Source organism: Excalfactoria chinensis, chromosome 2 (assembly GCF_039878825.1).
Source record: "Excalfactoria chinensis isolate bCotChi1 chromosome 2, bCotChi1.hap2, whole genome shotgun sequence".
In the NCBI taxonomy this organism is placed as follows: Eukaryota; Metazoa; Chordata; class Aves; order Galliformes; family Phasianidae; genus Excalfactoria; species Excalfactoria chinensis.
The window spans coordinates 20,741,784-20,766,899 of record NC_092826.1 but is presented as its reverse complement, the minus strand read 5'-3'; the positions used below and the strand labels follow the sequence as shown (position 1 = coordinate 20,766,899).

Genomic DNA, 25,116 nt, shown 5'->3' with positions numbered 1-25,116 from the left:
ACAGCATACAGCAGGGAGACCCTTCTTCAGCACCACCAGCTTACTTTAGTATTTCCAGTTGAGCAAGAACATTCTAGCTACATCATACTCAACATATTTTCCCACTAAGCATCTGGCATCACATCCAGTTGCTCCAGCCCCACCATTTTGTTCTAACGTAACTCGAAGGATATCTGACAATTGACACAAATAGATGGATCAAGTCTTAAGAAAATTTGTACTCACTTTCCTGCAAGATTCAGTTACAACTGAGTGTTGAGCAGCGCTGCATTCATTAAAGCTTTTTTCTTTTTCCTATCTTTTAAATTAGGAAATTGCACAGACTCATTTTCACTCCAAAAAACTGTTTACTCCTTTGGAATATAAACATAATTACACAAATTCATTTACCTGCACAATAAAACAAACAAGAAGCAAGATAGAGCCTAACATTCCACCCTCACTGACCAAAACACTGTGAGTGCTGCACACATGAAACATGACATTCAAAAAACAAGAAAAAATAGCAGCCTGGGCAACCTGATCTAGTGAGTGGCAACTCTGCCCATGGGCAGGGGGTTGGAAGTGGGTGACCTTTATGGTAACTTCAGAGCCGAGTCATTCTGTGGCTTTTTATTTCCATCTCTACTGACAGCTCCATGGTTACAGTACCAGCACTTCCCAGGTACTGGGAACTATCGTAAGGGTCATCACGTTGCCTAGAATCTCTTCAGAATCCAACCTCACTACAATATTCTTCTCTTAGACCCCTTTGCAAACTATTCTAAATGTCAGGGGGAGAATAAAAAACACAACACACTCAAAACTTCCCAGCTGTTTCTGTAATTCTCACAAATCAGAGGTTGTCTTGCTAGTTCTTACTTGCTCCACTAGAACACTTTTATCATTGTCAGGCTGGCATGACATTGAGGAATACCTTGCAGAAGGACTTCTGTTAGTAGAGCTCTTCAGGTAAGCACAAAACAATAAGCCATGTTTCCATGAGTTAATTCACTTTTGCTCTCTAAAACATGAACTAATGTATAAAACCCAAACCGCATTAAAATATGTATATGGCATTCCAAACACCCTTCATCTTCATAATCAATGTGAATTCTCAGACATGGCAAAGAGGCAAGAAGGAAGCAGCAATCTGAAGGCGAAATTTGTATTGGCTTACATTCTTTCCTAGCAGAATGTCAATGACGACAACTTACATCTGGAACAAGAGCTTGGATCCATACAGCCTTGAAAACAGACCACACTAGCTAACAGATGCAACCTTTTACTCTACTTTATGCAGGCAGACAACACAGCTTTCTGTCCTGTCTATTCAATGTACTTTCTATGTAGTCTCTTAATGAATTTTTAAACTAACATTAAAAAAACCCCTGCCAATAGTAGCAAAAATTGTAATATAAAAATAAAAACGTGCATCCCCAATGATTAGAGTTAGTTCACAGACTACTGACCGCGAGCTCAAGCTCTACTTAGTCAGTAAAAGAAAAGACTGAAATCAAAATTTCAGGCTGGTTTCATTCTTCTCCGAAATCAGGGTGGTCCATGGGCAATTTCTGATAGCACTGCTGTTGCCAGGGAAACAAAATGAAAACAGGTGTCATCAATACAAATTAAAGATTTAGATCTGTTTCAAACCACCTTAGAACATTTCCATAAACTTTTTAACTGATACTACTACAACTTTGACAATGTTTTCTAACAAGAAATAGATTATAAGTTGTCTTTAGACCATCAAGTTTTAACTGAAACAAATTTAGTCTGATTGGCAACCTTTCCTTTCAAAGAAATTTCTTACATTTATTATGCATCATCCTCTTTAGAAATTACTGAGTGTATGTTTTAAGGCAATATAATACCAAGACAGAAACAAGGTACATACAATTTTAATAAGATTTATCAATTTGACATTTTACCCTCCTTTCAATCTAGGCCATTTTTAGACTATGCTATTTTTAAAACCAAGCAAACAATCAGTATAAACTTAAAATGCTTAAAAAAACCTTATGGCGAGTAGCATTAGAAGCTTAATATTCTTCTCATAATCTGATTGTGGTTTTCTACCACATGATTCAAAATCAAGTGAGTGTCCCTCCAGCCAAAACCCAAGTAAACACACTTTTGCTTTCTAAATGTGTAATAATGCACTAAGACTTTGGCAATATTCTGGTCAAGTCTCCTCGAGTCTACTAACTACACAGGCAGAAAACGTGCCAAACTCTATGAAAAAGAACGAACATATCATTCATTTCAATAAAGCAGCACTGAGTCAAGATGCCAATAAACTTACTATTTACTTAGTTCTTTTGGAGGCTTAACAAGACACTCGTCACAACCAAAAACCCAAACAGACCAACTTCAGTTAAAGGCAATACACAAATTCCCTCTTCTTCAATAAAGCTTGCTGCCAGACGTGCAAATAAAAAGTTCACCTTGTATATTTTGTGTTAATCGTGGAACTTGAAAGATGATGGAAATAAAAAGAAATGGATTCATCTGCAGTAAAGATATGTACAGCTACTCCTTTAAAGTCCTGAAATCTGTTGTATGTTTTCCAATAATCCTGTAGGGCGTTGTAGAATTTTTAGTACAGAATTATGAGTTCCCCTAAGTCTGTGCATAAACACCTCACAGAAGTCCATACTGCAAGGCAAAAATAAACGGAATAAAATCAGCGCACAATTACATGCACAAATGATTGTAAAGGCTTTTTCAAATAAGAATGCCCATAAAGTTAATTAATAAAAAAGCATCACGTAACATTCAAATTGTGATTCTATTTCCAGTGCATTTTAATGATTTACTACTGGTTGCTTACTTCAAAAAAAATTTTCTTGACATCTTCAAGCTGCCAAACAGTTTTGCTTTGCACTTTGATCTGTGTTTACAGCTTTCCCAACATCACAAATGAGCAGATCTGTGGTGATTTAAAACTTCTGAATGAACTTTTAGGTAGAAGGTTCTTTTGTTTTTGTTTGTATATTTCTAACTTTCCTTCAGGGAGAAAGCAGCCAGCCCAGTAGCAGAGGATAATGTTAACCCATGCTGTCCTCGGCTTCATTGAATATATTTCTGGCTTTACCCACAAAAGAGTTCTATTAAACAGTCTTCAACAACTCTCACTGAAGTAGTGCCGGATCCAATGCTAGCCGAAGTCATCAAGAAACCTTCAGCCCATTTCACGGCTTCATTCAGCCACCATTTACTGTTCCCCTGCCTTTGAAAAATAATATTCCCATGTCAAACGTTTCCCTATTAAAGTACCTCGCAAATAACACAGTAGTACCGCAATATGGTCCTTTTTTCAGATTAGCACTTCTAAGAATTTGAATAATACTCAAAAGATACGCAGCATTACATGAAAGCAACCAACATCCAACTTCCCTTAGAGTTATTTTAAAGTTTCAAGCTAACTCGCTTGTGTGTAATTATGAAATTACTATACTGATCCTCCACTTACTTTGAAAGTGATTAATCAAAGTCAGAGAAAACCAACCATCAACTGAAGTATGTTTCAAATTTCCTATTCAGGGATAAGTCTAAAAAGATGAACCAATTTAATTTTAATTAAATCCTCATTTAGGAGCATGAAATAAATGTTTTCCATTTAATTCAAATTAAACTCCAGTTCCAGTCCAAATTTCAAATATTCTTTGTTTCTGCTACTTTATTACACATGACAGATTAACATTTGCTTTTCTTTTTATGCACACATGCAACCAACAAACTTGAGTTCATTAAAAAAAAAAAAAAGCACGGGTACTTTTAACAATAATAAACATATTATTTATTCTGCCCAAATGATTTTATTGCTGTGAAGAGGGAAAGGTGCATCTTCCAAACCATGGTGAAACATTTACGTTGAACTCTACAACCACACATACTTCTAATTGCACTTTATTTATAGTGCAATAGTTTCATTGTGTGAACTTTCAAGACACTTTTTCACTTAAGAGCAAGCTAGACAGGTGTAAGAAAACAGAAGAGTGGATAATGGGAGAAATGCCTGCAGTGGTCTGCAATTATACACACTCACAGACATTTCAAAAGCTGTAATGTAGACAGGAATAGCTCTTGCTACTCCCTGATTTAGTCATACACACCTCACAATCTAATGCTTTCATGGCATTATCCAGCAGTGCTAATCCCCTATCATTCTGTGCTAGCTAGTCAACCGAGCACAAACCTTCATAATGAACTGATTTCCTCTCATTAGTGAGCTCTTCCAGATTTCACATAGCTTCCCCTCCCTGCCTTACCTCACTAGTAGCTTCTGGATTTCTGAAGCTGAGCTCAACCCAATCCTGTTTGCCATTATCTCCATCTTACATTTTCCTTATTTCCTTACATCCTGCTCTGTGTCATTTTTCCTTTCTGTGAAGAGCCACGTGCTGATGAGGTAGTATCTTGGCTGAAGGAAACTAAATTAGCACGCCAGTTGAGCACCCTTTCGTGATTCTCTACAGAAACAGATCTGAATTACTAAATGTGTCCACTCCTTTATGTGGTTTGCGCTCTCAGTCCCATACGCTGCAACTATCTGTCAATCTTTTCTGCGGGAAGAAGGGAATACTGGCTCTGCATAAAGCAACGTGGCAAAACCTCTTCAAAAATCTCCTTAGGGCATTAGGGAGAAAAATCTCTCTCATCTCTAAGTTTTGCCAGAGGATACATGACATTTTTCCTATTTTGTTTTCATGAAAGTATTACAAGAACTCTCTTTTCCACATGAAATGGGCTGATGCTAAGCATGCCATGCCTTTTTACACAGCAAGCTGTCAAGTCTTGAGAGCTGGATGCTGCCATGCTAGCATAACACTGTCAGGCAGATTCAACACACATAGCTGAACCCAGTGAAGTGAAGCAATGAATTATCAATTGCAGCTTAAGGAAAATCAGTAAAATATCACAGACTTTATTCATACATTTTGCAACCTGACATCTCTACATTTGTTTTCAATGTCTGAGCACAGTTCACATACTTCTATTTTACTCTGTGTGTAGTTTACTAGAAGTATGCAATGCTTAGTATTTACAAACTTTCATTAAAATTCCATGCTATATATGCTGAAAAATAGGGAGGAATTCTATTTCCATATCACAGGAAACACAAGTCCACAGGGGCACATTATCTGAGTTGACCTCATCACAATGTTCCCAGTTGTCTCCTTCTCCTCCACCTCAGCATCCAGCCCAGAGCAGAACTGGTCACAAGCAGACAGGCAAATGAAATCCTCTCAAGATCTGAAGGCAACAGATACGCCAAAAGAATTTCTGTTCCAGAGCTTAATATGTCTGTATCTGTGCCTAGCATTTTCACAAAGAAGAGGAGCTATGAAGGAAAGTACCCGAATCCTCTCCAGAACAGCCTACATACCTAAGTGAACAGCAAGCATGTTTTAACTAAAGCCACATTAAGTCATAACTTGAGGTTTGGAGGGCACAGAGTGCAAAAATGCACTTTGTTGCTCAGTGTTGGTATTAGTAGTATAGGCTTGAACCACAGAACACTACTAAAAAAAAATTGTTACATATCCTATTGCCATCTGGAGTTGTATTTCTCGTGGTGATTTGTACAGGAAACAATTCCTTTGACACTGGAGGGAAAAAAGAAGCCAAAGAAAAGTATAAAGAGCATTATTTTCTGTTGCACAAACATTGCCTGGTACTAATTGTTTTGTTCTCAAGCAGAATTATAAAACCTATCTGAAATTGTGACTTTATGAAGCAACACCCACCTGCAGCCACATACAAACCAAAGGCCCACTGCAAGCTCACCCCATGAAGCTCAGCCATACCATAGCATCTGTATCTCCAGCTGGAAAAGCAAAATTATTCGGGGTCTGGGAAAGGAGGAAGGCTTTGAAGCAAGGATGTCTATCCTTAAAAAGTGCAGAAATCTGTCTCATTTTCTTGATGCGAACTGGAAAATCCAAAAAGAACAGGTAGGATGGGCTACGAAAAGTAAGGGAAGTTTTGTGGTCTGCTGCTACTTCCTAGTCCATCAGAAAAAGGAAGAGCAATCTCTCCTTCCCCTGAGACCCTCCTTGTATTCAAAAGGTAAATAACATTGGAGCATCAAAAGCAACATGGCAGCACAGCACCTGCAGCTATAGATCCCAAGAGCAAGAGGACATCGGAACAGATGATGATCTTCAGCAAACTTATATATACAGGCATTTCCCTAACTAACTCTTATATTTTAATCAGAGCAAATTTCTGCATGGACAGTTGAGACTCCAGCTTTGCAGCTACATTAAGTCAAACTCAGCAGCAACTTTGGTGACCCCAAAAAAGGGAGGACTCTTCCACCAGCAGATGCTGAATTTTTTCCCCAACCTGGTCCCGGCATCACGTTAACCACATCAGTATAAATTACCACTTGTTTGGTTCGTTTTTTGATAAATCAGTTATCAGAAACAGTTCATCATACAGCTGCCAAACAGCTTATTGCAACAAAAATGGATGATAAAAACATATCGAAACGGGAAGAAAATCCCTTCGAATTTGCAGCAAACACTTCAACCCAGGTAAAGCCCAGAGCCATATGAAGATCCCATAGAAGACTGTCACAGAGTTTGGTCACATGTATGTTCATACACTGTATCACCAATTGCTGTTCGAGAATTTCAAATGAGCACAGCACTGCATTAGACAACACACAGCAATACCTTGTCCTGAGGAGCCCAATTTTCTTAAGACACAACAGGAGATCCAGCCAGAAAGGGGAAGTCAGCTTTTATCATCCCTTTATTACGTGCATTAATACAACTCTTCTACTGACAGAACTGGATGTGTTAGGGGCTCCCATGCTTTGTCTAAGACTTAATATTTCATTATCTCAAAATAATCTTCTTACTTTAAGCAACTTGAAAGCAGGCAGTATCTTTGTAGGCAGACCACCACAGCACAGAAGGCACTATACAAATAGGGAAGAATTACAACCTCCCTGAGGAATCCCACTCAGTGAGTGTTACCACAGCTCACTGCCCTTATTCCACAAGATTCTAAAGAGGCTGTAAAGTAATAAACAGAAAGATACAATCAAAAATCCATATTTTAAATCTCTTTAAATATTAGCTTACTCTATCTAGAAACAGCAGGGAAGATCTCGAGTTACAAATTAACAAACAAAGCACCTCATAGAAAGTTTTTAAAAGGGAACGACTTTTGGAAGTATTCTCTAATATTCTCTTCTAAAGATAAACGAAAGCACTAAAATAAAACAGTGTCATATACTTTAAGTAGGCTGCTTTAAGTTAAAGGCAGGAACGCCAATGATGACCTCTGAAATAAAACAATAGAAATCAATGAGACAATTCCATGCGTCAGAGAAAAAAAATAAATAAATGTAAGCATTCCTTCTGTTAGAACTGACTACACAGAAAAACACCTGGCAATGCCAACAGTGGGTTTTTTTTCCCCTCAACCTCAACTTCTGGCATAGAAGATGGAAAGGAAATTGTTTCCTCAATGCATGAAAAACTTGGCTAAATCAGCAATGTTGAACAAGACAACTTCCTTGAACAGGACAACTTCCTTGGTTCTTCAACTTTACACAGCAGTAATTCTCACTTCAATCTCCATTTTTAGTGCAATATGCTGAGAATAAAAAACTGGGAAATGGTAGATTGTTATAAGATACATCAGGCATAAAAGGTTATTACAAACAGATTAGTCCAGGATGGAAATGACACAGGCTAAGCAGGAGGCATGGATAATCTGGGTAAGTGCCATGGAAAAATAAATATCATGATTGGACTTAAAGCAAATGGAAGCAGTTCAAATTGGCTTCCTCCAATTCACTGTAGAACATGTGATGCCCACATGTCCATTTCCAGCAAACCTCACCATAAAGAAACAAAGGCCAATACTGTGAAGTGTTGAAAAACGCATCTACCACCAGCTTCTTCGCTTCTTCCATACCGTAGCAACATGAATTATTGCAGCTGCCTGATAAGCATGAAAGGGCTTTTTTTTTTTTTTTTAAAGTGAGCTACCAGCATTTATCTGAAACGCTCCATCCTGTCACTAAGTGTTGACCTTGCAAAGAAGAGCAAATTTTATGAAACGCAGGCTGCAGTTTTATTGTTGGTCTACACGGATCAGCACGTAGCTACGGACAAAAGCACCAGCTCCACTCCAACCACTTCCCCCATCCATCTGTGTGCTCCTCCACCCCCTCTTGCTCAGACAAGTATCAGCAGTGGGTAGACTGTGATCAAGTAAAAACTTCACAGCTTAGATGATCTTCCACCAAAACCAGCTCCCTTCTATGACAGATTTGAGAGCATGGCTCAGTCAGTAGGCAAACACGAGACATTTCAAAAGCCCTTTACAAAATTCCCTCAAAAAGCATGACAACTCCTTTAGAAAAACTGCTCATCTCTGTGTTTCACCTACATAAAATAAATAAACAGAATTTTTAAAAGGCCTTTAAAAACAGACAGATAATAGGGACAGATATCACTAAGTCACTGGAAGGGATCTTTAAAGGTCATGTAGACCAATTCCCCTGCAATGAGCAGGGATACCTAAAGCTAGAGCAGGTTCCTGGATCCATCATGACTCTGAATGTCTCCAGGGCTGGGGCTTCCACCACCTCCCTGAGCAACCTGTTCCAGTGTCTCACCACCATCACCATAAAAAGCTTTGTAATGCATAAAAAGGAGACACTGAACAATGTGATTACTGGTCCGAATTAAATTCAGATATAAATACACATTAGAACAGACCAGCACACATGCTGCAGTCCCTCTATGACACAGCTGTCAAAGACCAGCAGTGAAGGTCCAAAGCAGGAGCTCAAGTCTTGCTCTAGAACCACAAAGAAGCCCTCTTTAATTAACTCCCCTACAATTTTTGGAACTGCTCATCCCAGCATGGCAATCAAAGGCAGATGCACACAGCCTGATCAACAGTGCTCATTAAGCTGACTGGTGCAATCAGTCAACGAGCCCTGCTGAACAGGTTAAATTATCTAGCTTTGAGTCATTTTTATACTTAACCACAAATTCATTACTTCTATTAGCTGTACCACCATGTTTTCATAGAATCATAGAATGGCCTCCTGGGTTGAAAAGGACCACGACGACCATCCAGTTTCAACCCCCACCTGCTACGTGCAGGGTCACCAGACACCAGACCAGGCTGCCCAGAACCACACCCAGCCTGGCCCTGAATGCCTCCAGGGATGGGGCATCCACAAGCTCCTTGGGCAACCTGTTCCAGTGCGTCACCACCCTCTGTGTGAAAAACTTCCTCCTAACATCAAACCTTAACCTCCCCTGTTTCAGTTTAAAGCCATTCCCACTTGTCCTATCACTACCCATGAGGATGTCTGTATTTTTTTTCCCTTTAAAACTACTGTAAACTACTTACGAATACTCTTTGTGGGACACTTGTCAGAGAAAACAGAGAAGTTTCACTTCTCACCATTAGCAAAGCATACCGTGATTACAGCGCCACCAAAAGCACAAAAGAGTTCCAACATCGAACATGCAAGGCATTTTGTAATTCTTAAGTGAGTGAAGTAGGAGAGCGCTGGGCTAGCCAATGGTCTTGACCTTTGAGCCTCAAACCAAGTATGACAACTGCAGGTTATACTTAACTCAGATGTGCCACAGAAACAAGTGAAATAACACTGATAATACACATGCAGACAATTAAGCTTAACCCGAAATACTTGAACAGAAAGAAAGTGATTTTTTTTTTTCCCACATCAAATTCCATTTTGCAACCCCTGCTTCTCATTCTTTCCCAGCTGAAACCAGCACAATTTTTCAGAGTAGCCAGAGTGTGGTTAAGCAGAGGAAGCTATGCTTGTTTGCATGGAATCTGCTATTTCCTCTCTGCCAAAACACTTGTTTAAAGAAGTCATGTAATATTTCTATTAAGCTGTAAATGCAGTTGACAAGGAAATGGCCTACTGGCAGCGCATTACCTTTGTGGCAGTGCCAACCAGCCTACAGCAAAATAGCGCACATGATAATTTCAACATGCATTCCCAAGTAACAAAATTGTGCCTTACATAAATACCGCAGAACTCCAGCAACATCTAGAAAAAGCAATGAAAATTTGCCCAAGCTTTCATGCTTGCCTATATCAATTCTGTGTCATAACTAAAACAAAGTAGGAAAGCATCTACATATGTCCAAATGTCCTGTGAAGCTGTATCATATGACACTGGGAAAGCTATTGCAACTTAAATCCGTGTATTTCTTGTTAACCACTGTAACAACTCACTAATAAAAATTAAGAAAAACTCTAAGTATCAAATGCACAAAAGAGCACTAACAGCATACACAGCCCTTAAAACCATAACGTAATTTATTAACAAGAACATATGTTCAATGTAATCCAGAATTGTCGTGTTAAATTACTTTGGCCTTTGATAGCGCTCATTTGATTACAAGAATTAAACAGATTCACAAGCCTTCAAACTCAAACAGCGACCTTTGATTTATAAGCAGCTATTGTCATGCTTATAAAATCCTTTCTGATAACGTAGTCCTCACCTTTCAACAGCCAGTGCAACTACACACTATTTTGTTAAAATGAATTCAGACATAATGAAGACTATTTCAATCAAAGTACAACCAAAAAAATCAGCGTGATCAAATACAACTGATTTCTCATCAGTAGTTCTTCAAAACATTTTTTTCACATGTCAACCCATATTGAATTAAATTACCCATTAAAAACAAGCGGTAGAGATATTCATCTTGTTCTTCTCGGTTTTCTTCTGAGTATTTTCAGTTTAGACACTAATTTTAAAATAGCTAATTACCCAGAAAAAAGAAAAAAAATAAAATAAAATAAAAAGCGGAGCAAGAAAAATACAAAGTTTCATTTTCAAAATGATGTAATGCTTCCAAACTGCAGAACACTCGCTAGCTTGAATTGAAATGCACACAGAAAAAGCTTCAGGAAACATCGTGGCTCCAAAAAGCACAAACGAAAACCAAGAATCCAACAGAATTAAATACCCTTGAACTTGCATATGTGCTACCTTTCAGTAATCATATATGAACAGCACCTTCTCTCTGAGGAGTACTGGCTTACTTAGATTGAGATCCTGATATGGAACAGAAGCAAAATAAAACTGTGTGCAGCAATCTGGTATGTATGTTGTTTTTGCAGCAAAGCACAAAGATGAAAAATCTGCTTTTAACAACACTTAGTGCCTTTTTACTACCAAACGGGTTTTAGATATAAACAATCCAGGAATGGAGCATCTGTCGATGCCCAGCCGGTGTAGTTAGTCCACAGTTCGTTTCAGAAAAGAAAACAGAAGTATGACTAACACTGGCAGCAGTCATCCATAGACAGTTTTCCCCATGAACTTCACAAAGCAATTCCTTTTAAGTGCTACTTCTCATACAGTGACTAATTGTATTTACATTTTATTTTGCAAGTGTATTAATGCAGTAACACACTGCAAGAGCCAGTAAAAAACATAAACTGCCAAGGGTTCCTAACATTAACAGTGCTCACATAGGACAACCCTGAATTCTTTCCCAGACAACTTTCGAGTCAAAATTCCCATAACCAAGGAGAAAGGTCTCTCAGTTGTGGAACTCTGCAAGTACAGTTACAGTCTGAAACAGGCTCTGTATGTTGCCGTAAGTCAATCAGGCAATTACTGCCTTAGATCTCTCTCAGTCTGAAAACTTAAGAATAAAATGTAAACTGCAGCAAACAGGAAATGAGACAGCAAATGAGAATCTTCCATTCTAAATTTTGTCCGTGAACGCACAGTTTTATGATTCCCGTATCATTACTTTCTTTTTTCTTTTTCTTTTTTTGCTGATACAACAACAATAAACTGCCCACACACACTTACCCTCATGGGATGAATATCAGCATAGGGGGGCTTTCCTTCAGCCATTTCTATTGAAGTGATACCAAGGGACCAGATGTCTGCCACACAGTTATAGCCAATCTCTTGTATTACCTCTGGAGCCATCCAAAATGGAGTTCCTATAACAGTATTACGTTTTGCCATTGTATCCTGTAATTATATCATTTACACAATTAAAATAGCGATATTTATTTTCACAGATTCCTTTGATATTTATTCTATATTTAGAAATTAAATTAGCCACCCAAAGGTCAAATTGTAACGACTTCCAATTAAGACTAAACAGATTCAGGCCGCCAGGCTTCAGAAGCCAGAGAGGTGTCACCTCAATCTTGATAGTAAACCTTGAACAAAAGTTTAAAGTGAGACCAGCAAGCACTTGAAGTGCAGCGGGTTATAGTAATAAACCACTAGAAACTAAATAATCTTGCAGTACATTAAATATTCATCACGATAAAGACTGTTAATGCCACTAGTTCCCCACTGGACTCAAAAATCAAGGCAGAAGATAAAGTGTAAAACACATCTAGGAGAAGTGAGCATTTTTAAAGCATCTTTCCAAGGGTACTTACTGTTAACTGTCCAGCCACACCAAAATCAGCTAATTTTGCATGCCCTTCGGTGTTAAGAAGGATGTTTCCAGCCTTTATATCTCTATGTATTTTTCTCATAAAGTGCAAATATTCAAGTCCTTTAAGTGTAGATTTCAGAATCGTTGCAATTTCATCTTCTGTTAGCTACGAGAAAACACAAAACCATTAACACTTTCAGGTATACATATAGGTTAAATGCACAGAAATAGTCTATTTAAAACATTATCATTTCAGGTTTATTATATACAATACAGACAATGTACATTAGGTATTATATAGATAGGAATATGCTGAATAGCATTTACAGTTCAAAACTCTTATATAATGGCTTGATCCATATAGCTAGACTCCTACACTTCTCCAATCTGAGTGAACCAAGCAAGCTGCAAAATTAGTAAAGGGTTTCAGTGATACAGTTCAGATTATGCATTATTCTCTTGCCTGTCAAAAATTACTCTTTAGATGTTGCCATCCTTCATAGAAACAGTCACACAGTTTAGATAATATATAACAACACATTTATTACTGAGGTCATAAATATTCCTTGCCAAGTTATGCATTACCTTAGTCAAAACAGGTGCTCGCCACTGCACTGGATGGTACATAGCAGGATACTTCCCTGAGCGAGCCCTTTTTCTGCTGCAAAAAGCCAGAGCTGCTAAGAGCATTATATTCCAGATGTCCAGATGAATGCTAAGAGCATTCATGCCCTAAACTTCTTTATACACTCTGTACAACAAACTACCACAGCGCTTTCATTTGGAAAGGGAGCAAAGAAATGCCACATATCCTTAGTTTCTCAGATCCCCACATGTGAAGCAACTGCTAAATTTGTTAGCAGTAACAAGAATCTGCTTTTGTCTATCAGCAATTCCTAACTGCACCACTGTTATCTACCTTCTCCCTGCTGACAATGTGCAAATTAGAGGATGAACCCAAACAAGAACAAAGAAACACAGAACAAAAAGCAAGGAATAAAGGTGTAAGTCTGTCTTTTAAAAAGGGGTTGTTTTTAAGACTAGTCCCTTCGTATTACATGGGGTATAAATAAACACTAATTTTTGAAAGTAATTTTGTAATTAATAATGTTAATTATTTTACTGCCTCTGCAAAGGAAACCTTTGCATAGATAATCCACAAAATCTCTACTGCAATATAGCATATTACTATGGCACTGTAAAACTGCATACCTGAACTAACAGGAATCTACATAGCTGTAGCTGGCCCTTGATACACTTCATTGAATGATCCGCATTTTAGTGAGCACAAGCATTGGTATGTGAAGATCATATAACACGTCAGCCACAACTTTCAAAGTACTCACAGACTTAACCTTTGGTCTCCAAAAAGCTTATTCCCTTACAAACATTTACCAGCTCAGAACACGACTGTCTAGAGCTGTGCTGAATATTTCAGCTTTCTCTGAAGAACTCTGTTCTTGAGAAGAGGAAGCTCAGGGGAGACCTCGTGGTACTCTGTATCTTCCTGAAGGAGGTTGTGATGAGGAGGGGCTTGGCCTCTTCTCCCAGGAAACAAAGAGGACCCAAGGAAATGGTCTCAAGTCAGACCTGAAGAGGTTTAGATTAGACATAAGAACTTTTTCTCTCAGAGAGTGGTCAGGCACTGGAATGGATACCCAGGGAGGTGGTGGAGTCGCCATTCCTGGCAGTGTTCAAGAGGTGTCTGGATGAGGAGCTACGAGATATGGTTCAGTGGCTTGTGGCAACTACAGTAATGGGAGGACGGGGTTGGACTAGATGATCTTGTAGGTCCTTTCCAACCTTGTGATTCTACGATTCTATGACTCTATGATTTTGTTGCTTGAATTCACTTATTTTAAGGGAACTAACCAAACTTTAGTTTTAAAGCTAGAAAAAAAATAATTTACAAATATAATAATCAATAGTTAAACTTCTAATATGAATAGAGGTGGCATGGACTGGACAGTCCACAATGCTTTTCTTATTTACTAGATTATGATGACATATAATTCACACATCATCAGAAATGATACCAAAAGTATCAACCAGAAAACAAAGTGACACTTCATTACCAAAGAACAGACAACACAGTACAAAAAATAAGAGAGATCTTCATTTTCATGTATCTGCTTCACAAATGACACAGACTAACTCAGCCATCAGCTGCACAACTGTTCATCTTCATAGCTTTAGATGGGCAATTGCTCCACACGAGCTGCTGAACAAAAGCTACCACAGGAACAGAGTGAACCTCTTGCAGGTATCAGCTTCCCTACGAACACTTCTTAGATTGTGGTCAACATGATAGATTAGAAGACAAAAACACAAAGACAATTCACCCCACACGACACAACTTCCAGGAAATAAAACAACAAAAAACCAACTAACCAGCTGTTCATGCAACTGAAACGTTGATCATTTAAAGCATATCAGTGCTTTAATACAAGAACTATGCAAAACAATTTGGCACGCGTTTAGAAATACAAGAAAGTACAAAACCAACTATGAACGTACTAACTTGCTCAGTTGTACTTTTCCCTCTCTTTTCACAGTCCTACACAGAAATTAAATTAAGCCATAGCAATTTCCTCCAGTTTAAGTTTTGAAAGTGTTGGTACATGTTTGCAGCTCCCTCCCAAAAACAAAACAAAAATAAGAACCCAAACCACTCTCCAGCACTCTATCAACCAATAGAATGGGAGCTCCTGAGTTACTCAGAACTAGTTTTAATCTCTTAGTAAATAGAGCCATTTCCCTATTCCTGCTCTAATCCAGTCCCATAAAACCTGGGTATGGAGCCCAAAGGCACAGTCATACATGCACTGACTCCAATAGCTGCGTCAAGCTCCAGTCTGCCCTTTCACCAAAGCCTCCGCAGTAATTCCTACTAAACAGCTCTAACTGACCACAATATACCAGTCTGCCAAATTGTTCTTCCAATAAACAGTTTCCTGACTCAATTCATGGCAAGTCAAGAAGGATGTAGCAGGGATACGAGCTGCTCAAACTGGCACAGTCTACTGAACAAGTCCACGTGTTATTACTCCTAAAGATTTTCAGTGACTCGTATAAGCCTTCCCTTCCCTCTACAAACAGAGGACAAACATGATGGTAGCATTAATTCCACACTTCACAGCGATGGGTGTCTGCCTCCACAGCACATTATGCATCCCAGCCTGCCATTTCTCCTCAAGATCTTTCACAGTGGTTCTATTGAATGGTTGCTCAAAGCCTTTATTTCAGCTGCTTTTTCATGCTGACCACTATTTTTGCATTTTGCAAGAACCAAAAGCCACTAAGCACAGCTCAAACAAGATGGCTCTCCTGGCATTGCTCTATCCCTGAAGGAGTGAAAGCGCCCACCTGGTCTGCAACCAGCAGCATGAAGGGGATGCTAAAGCCGGCTGTGAAATAAACTGAACTATGGGCAGAAGGTTATCTGGAAAAAGAAACAACACAAAGTATGTGAGCCAACCATTTTCTGATTAGGTACAGTAAAACGTTATCTGAAGACACACACTATATGCAATCTAAGTTCCAGCTATTAAAAAATACAGTTATGTAGAGTTTAGGACATCTGGAATATAACATTTTCTGTCAGAGCTTTATGAAATCTACCTCACTTCAGAAACAGCACGGCACCCTTAGTCTCCAAAGATTTCCATGTCATTAGTCATGAACTTCCACACTGAAAAAAATCCAGTGGTATAAAGTGCTGCTTGCGGCACCGAAGGGCCCGGGTTCGAATCCCCCCTGTGGCGCAGGGGGTAGAAGTGCCGCTTTGCTACACAGAGGGCTCGAAACCCGGGAGTTGGACTCGATGATCTCTAAGGTCCCTTCCAACTCGCACGATACTATGATACTATGATACTATATATATACAGCTTTCTGCCTGCCTTCTTCTAGAAAGTAGTATCATGAGAAATTGTGATTAAAAGGCTCTGCAGGAAAAGTATCTTCAGTACAACGTGTTCTTATGGGAAAGTAAATACCTAGTTTCAGTTCTTGAAGTATTAGCAGCAAAACCACATGGATATCAGGGTGATCTATAGGTGAAAAATGCTTTTACAGTCACCTGCTAAAATCCAGCTCTCAAACGGAGATGGTAACAGAATACTTGTATCAAAAGGCTGATAAAGTAGTTGAGGATCAAGAAGCCAGCAAATAATGTGAATTCTTGTATACTGCAGCCCATTACACTATCAGGTCCATTAATAAAGGAAAGCCAATGGCAACTTGTTATGCAAGTAAAAGGCATTTAACATCAGAACGTGAACAGTGGCCAGAAAAGCCCACAGAAGCAAATGCAGCCTATAAAAAAAGTAGCAGAGTACAAGTGACACTCATCAGGAACAGAAATACAAGGAAAGCATGGAGAGATAAAAGGGAAAATAGACATACTGTCTTAAAATGATACATGGCACACATCAGTCCCAACTCCAGATGTCCTAGGCCCATCCATGCTTCATCAGACATGCATAACCAATCATCTATCTAGACAACGTGACGTAATTAAGGAAGGAGTCCTTTCTATCTGTATTATGGCTAACCATGGCCAAGTGTATGCAGAACAGTACAAAGACAAAATACTTAGCTTTAATATCATAAAATATTATAAAATGCAACATTTAGAAGGATATCATGAATTTTCAGCCACCCTCACCAAAACAAGAAAGCACGCTGTAGGTTGTGTAGTCCCCGTGTCCCCATGAATGACTTCCAACTTGCAAAGGAAACTGCTATGGACTGAATGAGCTCACAGCATGCCTTGTCACAGTGAACAACTCGCTATCCACTAGTACCCAGTACTCTCTGGTTCTAGTAGTAGTTTAATGCTGATACACAATTAGCGCCATTGGCAAACAGTACATGGTACGATTAAAATGAAACTGCTTAATACTTTAATGCTAGGAATATGTCAAAGTAAATGTTGCTATCCTGGTCCAGATGTATAGTTCCTATACTGTACTGTTCCTAGATCAGACCATAAGGGTATTATGTTTCCTATTAAAACATTTGATTTACTTCAGTTCTGAGCACCATTCTTCCATCAGCATAGCACACTCTGCAACTTGTAGCTTCATGTAAATTCAGTCATCATCTTTCTGCTTCATTTGTGATGTCAAGTTGTGCCCAGATTTTCATCCATCTCTTTGGTATCTTTGGCTAGCTCTAATTCTGTAGGCCACATCCCTTTGGTGTGTTGCACTGCCCTCTAAGCATGAGTCAGCTGTGAAGCAGCTTCAAATCCAAGCATAGCTGATAAGAGAATAACAGCTGCTAGACAACCAGCAAGCACACAATCAAGAACAATATAACTCCTAAAGAGCCAAGAGACACACTGTTCAGAGGATGGCCAGGAACCCTGACACATCTGCCTGGCATTAAGGTAATGGCATAAAGCCACTGGGTGTAAAGACCATGTGGGTTTAAGAGAACTTGCCCAGATGTCTTCTTCATCATTAAAGTCACATGTGTGAGTTAAACATGAAAACAAAAGAGAAAGATAAAGGTCAACAACTCTATAGGTTACATAAAAGCACGAAATAGTGAAGACAATCTTTAAAAACCTTTTAAAAAAAAAAAAAGTATGGGGCAAATCAGATCACAGCTTACCCACATATTTCTGTCTAACTGGCCATGGATGCCACACACAAGGGAGACTTAAGGGTGCATTTATATAGCCAATCACACACTACCTAATCCATGCAGCTGTTGAGACAACTCATTTAACCAGTTTCTCTGCTCACAGTCAATCACTCTTCTTCCTGAGGGCCCCTTAGAAATGGCTCTGGTTCAGCTCAATTGCTTTGACTGCCTATGTCCTTTCCCAGCTGCTCTTTTTACAATAAGTCATACATGTACGTGAAGCCTGATGCTTCCAGGAAGTATCAGATCACTGCATCTCAACAGACTGATCGGATCAAGGACACTGGGTAGGTCCACTCCCATGGCAAATGAAGGAGGCATGGGATAACCAATCTTTCCCCCATAAGAAACTGCAAGATCAGACGCTACCAATCTCACCTGAGCACATACCTCTCCTCCATTTATGTGAAGTTAAGGCTGGATGGGGGACATAAGTGGACAGTTACTGAAACACCTTTCCTGCTCATAACATAAATTAACCTTCAAATAAGGCAGATAGCTTCAGAGACAAAAAAAAAAGGCTGTTATGGTTGCAGCTCTAATGTGAATCCAGTATTTGAATCTGGTTCCCACTCTGACTGCTACAAACATCAATGGGGTTACACTTTACTGAAGCCAATAATTATGTGACCATCACTTTCAGAGCAATTACCTTTGAGCTCTTTTCTAAGTAGTTCTGTACACTGTGTTCTTCAAACAAAATTGCCAGCCTACATCTTGAGTGAGATAACACACTATGACATTTATATTATGTATTATTACTCTAAGACTTGGAGGAACTGCTCAAACTAAGGGACATAATCCCTTCTTCCTATACCATAACTAAGCGCACACTGCAATATCATGGCAATGAAAGGAATAAGAACTCATTGCTATAGGAGAGCTGTCAATTTTACAGAAGTAGAATTTAGAAACACAGGATGACTTGGGTTGGAAGGGACCTTGAGGCACAGGATCATACAGTGAAGGATGAGATGTAGCAAGGACTATTCTTCCTAATAAGCCTAAGCCATTCTGCACACAAAATCACATGGAAAATACACAGTAATAGATGTAACAGTGACTATTTACAACAGTCACACTGCACAAGTGAATGGGTTCTCTTCAGATTTGAGTTTTTGACTATGCAGTCCAAATAGTGAAATCTCTGTAACGTTTCTTGAATATATTAGCCAACAGATCTTGTTTTCTCAAATTAACATTTAAAATAGTAACTCAACACAGCGCTAGTAAAGCAGCAATTTGAACTGTGGGAGTTCAACTACAGTTCCACCTGTAGTTTGTATACTAACATAGCCCAGCAGCAAGAGAAAATTATGATAAGAAAAAACTATTTCAGGAAAGTTCATGCATCTCTTACTGTCACATGCCCAATATCAGCTGGCACTTATTAGCAGGCAAAGAGAGGTGAAGAACTGATTTGAATATGCAAGTTGAATTCTTCGGGCCTTACTCTTCACTACCAAATTCCAGTTTGCTGAAACTCATCTACCAAGCACTAAACTGGCTACCCAAATGCTGACAATCCCGGAAATAGTGCAGAACAGCACAGAGCCTCTCCACCACTGAAGAAACACTGAGCCATCTACACAAAGTGAACCAGGGGCAATGTGGTGATTTCCTTGACCCTGACAGAGAATAAGGCTTCGGCCTTGAGCAGATGCATCTGCAGATCACCCCTTTGTAGCATGCTCAGTAACACCACCAGAGCATTACTTGTTTTATAACCACTACAAAAGGCATTCCACTGGATCTTCTAATCATGAGCAAGGAAGGGAGCAGGGATATCAGCCTGCAGCAGCAGCTTTGGTGGTGACTATTAGATGGTGGAGGTTAAGGTAGAGAGGCAAGGGACAGAAGAATGCAGCAGAACCAGATTTCAGATAGAAAACCTAGGCTTATTAAGGGAACTATAAGGTGGGATCCCAGGGCATGCTGCCCTGAAGGTTCATGGAACGTTGGAGAGCTGGTTGAACATCAAGGGCAACCTCCTGAAGAAGAAAAACAATCCATCCAGATGTACAAGATACTGAGCAAGTCTAGCAGGAAGCTATCTTAAAGGAATAGTGGACTTCTGATTGAGCTAAAGTACAGAAACTGAACTACTAAAGAGACAGAAGCATGAACAGATTACAAAACACAAGCAAAGAATTGCCTGGGTATTAAGGAGCTGTGTTAGTAAAGCCAAGCTTAGGCTGGGTTTGAAGATGTATGGAAATACACAGGGTAACAAAAAAAGCTTCTATTTGTCTATATGCAGCAAAAAAAGCTCAAGGAAAACGTTGGTCTACTGATAAATGAGGTGGTCACACTACTGACAAAAGGTGCAGGAAAGGTTCTAGGTATCTCTTCTGCCTCCACCTTTATTTTCTTTGGATCTCAGTCCTTTCTGCCTAGCAGCAAGTTGGAATGAGTTAGGACAAGTTAGAAAGCACTGGCACAGGATGCCCTGAGGTTGTAGAGTCTCCTCCTCAAAGATCTTCAGAAGCCATCTGGACATGGGCCTGTGCACTCTGCTCCAAGTAACCCTGCTTGAGCAGGCCTGGACCTGATGGCTCCAGCGGTCTGTGCCAACCCTGGTTATTCTGTCATTCTCTTCAACTAGGAGGTACTAAAGAGCTAGCTAGTAACAACACAGTGCACTTTTTCTCATCTTTAGGAAACTAAAAGAAGTAAAGGAGATCCCTCATGAACTATATTCAAACACGGAAGGAAAGAAGATTTGAGAAATTATAGGCTGAACTTATCCTCACTCTCTGGGAGAAAATGCTCAGATAAGTTATTTCCTAGGCAGAAAAGAGGTAAGGTGGTGACTAGAAACAAACAGTACAAGTTACCAAAGAGATGTTATAACAAACTCACGTGGCCATTTTCCTAGAAGGACAAAAAGACCACTGTGGATGTAATTTATTTTGACTTTAGGAAAGTTGTTGGCACTCAAATCTCCTTTTTCAGTTAAACTGAGGACTCATAGAGCAGATGAAGAGAAACAACTACATGGCTCAGTGGTGGTGCAACATGTAAGTAACAGCCAGCAATAGAGGTATTTCTCAGGAGTTGATTATAGGACATATATTCTACAATCCCCATTAGCAACCTAGACAGTGAGCTAGAACACACTCTCATCAAGTCCGTGGGTGGCAAGAAACAGGAGAAGCTGCCACTGCATTAAAAGGCAAAGCTGCTACTCAGCAGCAGTTCAGCAAACTGAAGAAGTGAAGCTGACAGCAAACTTGAAAGTTTAAACGTGAAGTCCTACACTTGTGACACACAAACCTTATACCATGAAACAGCATGGCCTACTGATCAGTGGGGCTGCTGGCATCACTGCAGGAAAGGGCCAAGGGCAACAGGCCCAGCAAGGCAAGATGAACATGAGTCAGTGATACACCCCCACAGCAGCAAAGGCTTGTGGTGTGGCAGACTTCAATAGGAAAACACAGTCAGTAAGTTAAGGCAAATAAATATTCCTCTTCATTCAGCACTTGTAAATCCAAATCTAGAACAGTAAGCACAGTTGCAGGCTACTGTTAAAAGAAATGCTGACAAACTGGTAGAAGTCCAGCAGTAGACCACTGAGCTCTCTGGGGGGTTAGTAAAAGTTAATAGAACTAAGTTTGTACGGTCTGAAGAAGAGGCGGTCAGTTCAGCTCAGTTCAAAGTAAAGTGAGTGTGGTTTAAAACAAATGAAAGAAAAACAATATGCACACACCACAGAGAATTGTGAGGGAACAGCAGAACAGACAGCAGTTACAACTTGCCACAAAGAAAATCCCCGTTTATTTGAAGAAAAAAAAATGTTCTCTCACTTTCCCTAACTAGAATGCCTTTCCCTTCTCATTCTCCAAACAATAATAACATAATAAACATAATAATAATAACAACTTTTCATGCTCTCTAATTACTGAGTGGGAGCAAGTCAATATTGAGCCAGCTTTCACATCATGCTTATGTTAAGTGGCCTGCTGACAGGCTGTTAGGTAGAAGAAGCCATACAGTTTTGCCCTTCACACAGCAGTAAGACTTACAGGACCTTCACATTTCAAGATGCATTTTTTACTACTTACACACCAAGGAAAAATGAATATATAGCCAGAGCAACTGCACAATCAGGGCCAAAGTACATCTCTTGGCATCAACCAAAACCTTGTCTCATATCTTTTATTCAAGCTTCTAACCTTAATCCACAGTTTAATGTTAATAAATGTTACACATTTTTGAAGGAAACTCACCGTTTTATTACGAAGTCTAATTATGTCCGAAACAGACCCAGCTCCACAGTATTCCATAACAATCCATAGATCAGTGTTCTTAAAATAGCTGCCATAGTACTTGACAACATAGGGGCTAAACAGAGAGGGAAAAAGATAATAGTGAAGCATATGAATTCTTAATGGAAAAAGAAGAAAGAAGACAAAACAGCAGCACAAATACTGTTAAAAATTACAGTTTGGAAAAGACAAGCAGACAAAATGCAACTGCAACCAAATACATTTTAAAACTGTAGTTAGTTTAATCAATACCTTGTTAGAGCAGTAAGTTGCATCAATAAGTGAAATGCTAAAGATAGTACCATACACATCACAAGCTTCTAGTGATCTTCCTCCTTTTCAATTCCTTGAATTAGGAAAGTTAGTATTACTTCTGCCAAAAATGCACTGATTTTTGTGACCATCTTGTGAAAGTTAGCAGCTAGCTATTATTGAAAATAGCGTATTTACACTGATCAGGACAAGGTAATCTTTTACAGACAGCAAAATATATTCAGTCTCAAAACACTGTAAACATTTAGCTATAGCCTTGTCCTACTTAGTTATATGAGCTAGGCTTTTCCTATCAACTGACTTAGAAAACACAAGGACAGCCCATCCTCATGCTAGTGCCAAACAAGGGCTTTCACCTCTTATTTAAAGACATCTTCAACAGCACCACAGCACAAAAGCAAAAACAACTGAGAAACAACAGACGTCTTGCTGCACTACAGTTCCCCAGCTGAGTGACAAGAGCAACCAATATTGTAAAGAAAAAATTTTCTCCCAACAGGAATTGCATTTCAAATTGCAAACAATACTCTTGTAACACTGATCAGCCACTAATAAACACCCACACTAGCAAATACGACTAAAAAGTTGTAACAATCTTAAGGTTAACCCAAAACCAACACTTGACATTGAGGCCTCCATTTGCACAATATTAAAGACATGTTTTTCAGCAGGCGCAAGGGAACCAACCTTCAGAACTATTACAAGATTGCTAACTTGTCAAAAGGTGTGTTTCTGCATGAAAACACCAATGACAGAACACTGTTTCGGAAGTTCATGGCCAGCTATTAATCGTTCTTACTGATCTTCAGAATTCACATGGCCTAAGCATGTATACAGGAGATGCTAACCTCTGGGCTTGCCAATGGAAGTAAAGCAAAGCAAGCATGCAGAATTCTAAGCAAATGCAAGTACTTATTCATTCAACAGTTTCAAAGATGTTCACTATCTGTACTTCTTTCAGCTCAAGCTAAGGATAGGAGCTGGTCTTCAAAGCAGTTCCTTTACACAGACTGATCAACACTGACTGCTTTGATTTTCCATATAAATAAGTTGGCAGCTACCTATATTTCAGCTATATTAGCAAAACATTACAAGTACAAATACATTTTCACATAAGTCTTAGGAAGGGAGGAGAACTGATACACCTACCTGTCACATTGCTGCATTATAGAGATTTCTTTAATTATTTCTTGAAGGTCGGACTCCACAGGGACCTGCTTAATTGCTACGACTTGTCCGGACTCTTTGTGAATTGCTTTAAACACGCTACCATAAGACCTAAAAGAGGGAATTAAAACACTGTTTTTCTTGCAAGGTAAGTTGCATCTCATTTCTAGTACGCAGAGGTCATATGTTGATATAGCAGAAGGCTGAGGTTTTACTCAGGCTGCCAATATTTCACTTCTATCAGGGTCTCAGCAAAGGTGAGCCTCCAAATACCAAATCTTTGACAAGGTGCAGCATATCTAATTTTCACACAAGCACAAAGGTCTTTGACTTAATAACTGAGGGACAGCAGAAGCACATAAATAGATTTGGGAAAGCACAGAAACTTACTCATGCATGCATTCACCTTATTATCAAGAAGTGCCTTCTCTTGGCAACTTTTAGGACCCTTACAGTCACCCTCTCCGTAACTTAATATTCTAACACATGCTTCATATATTGCCTTCCTCTCATCCCATCCCCTCGTAAATAGCTGCACTTACCCTTCACCAAGTTTCTCCAGAACATCAAAGACCTCTTCAGGCTGCTTAGTTAAACTGTCCTCGCTGAGCTTTTTCAGTTTGCTAGAAAAAAAAAGACAAAGTTAGTTTATTTTTTGTGGAAGAGAAGCACAGAACTCAAAGCAAATTTTCACACAAGTAAGCAGATGTAAGAAAAGGACTGCAAGGAAAAATGTACTGCAGTATAAATAAAATGACTATTTAGAGCTAGTTAGGAACTCTTGGAAGTGTTGTTGGTGCGGTTCTTCTTTTCCTCTCCAGCCTTCTTTCACAGTTCCAAATCACTCTCCATTGCACTGTTACTTCTCCCAGCATCACCAACCCACTCTCACCACTTATCCTTTGCTCCTTACAGCCCATCCCTGCCTTTCCCCAGCCCCCAGATGCCTCACAGACCCAAGAACACCACCTGGCTGCAAGCCTTTGGTGAGGCTGACACTCAACATAGTGCAGGCAAATACAACCACCCAGATACTGCAGTGAGACTACGTGGCTGCAATGTGTAAATCTGTCATCCTAAAAGTTATAGGGAATTCTTCTACAAGACTGAAGTAACAAGTTAAATCTATACGGTAGCCAAGGGTACTATTAAAGCAGGAGACAAGCTGAAGAATAGCTGGTGCTGTAGCGCTAGATATAGCCAATAGTTCCATATGCAGGAGGAGAAAACAGCAAGGAAAGAAGCCGTGAAGCACTGCAGATCATTGAGACCTTATGGAAAATATGTTATACTGTGACACTTTCTTGGAAATGAATACAAAA

At 39.3% G+C, this 25,116-nt stretch overlaps 1 protein-coding gene across 1 annotated transcript in view; it reads right to left on the bottom strand.

The window, feature by feature from the left end:
* Nucleotides 1-25,116, bottom strand: part of STK3 (serine/threonine kinase 3) — a 123,352-nt gene that overhangs the window by 92,444 nt on the left and 5,792 nt on the right. The window contains exons 2-6 of the mRNA XM_072329996.1: nt 24,337-24,417; nt 23,777-23,905; nt 22,316-22,430; nt 12,433-12,597; nt 11,843-12,010 (exon numbers count right to left, since the gene is read on the bottom strand). Coding sequence (XP_072186097.1) covers nt 11,843-12,010; nt 12,433-12,597; nt 22,316-22,430; nt 23,777-23,905; nt 24,337-24,417 — 658 coding nt within the window. The remainder of the gene's footprint in view (nt 1-11,842; nt 12,011-12,432; nt 12,598-22,315; nt 22,431-23,776; nt 23,906-24,336; nt 24,418-25,116) is intronic.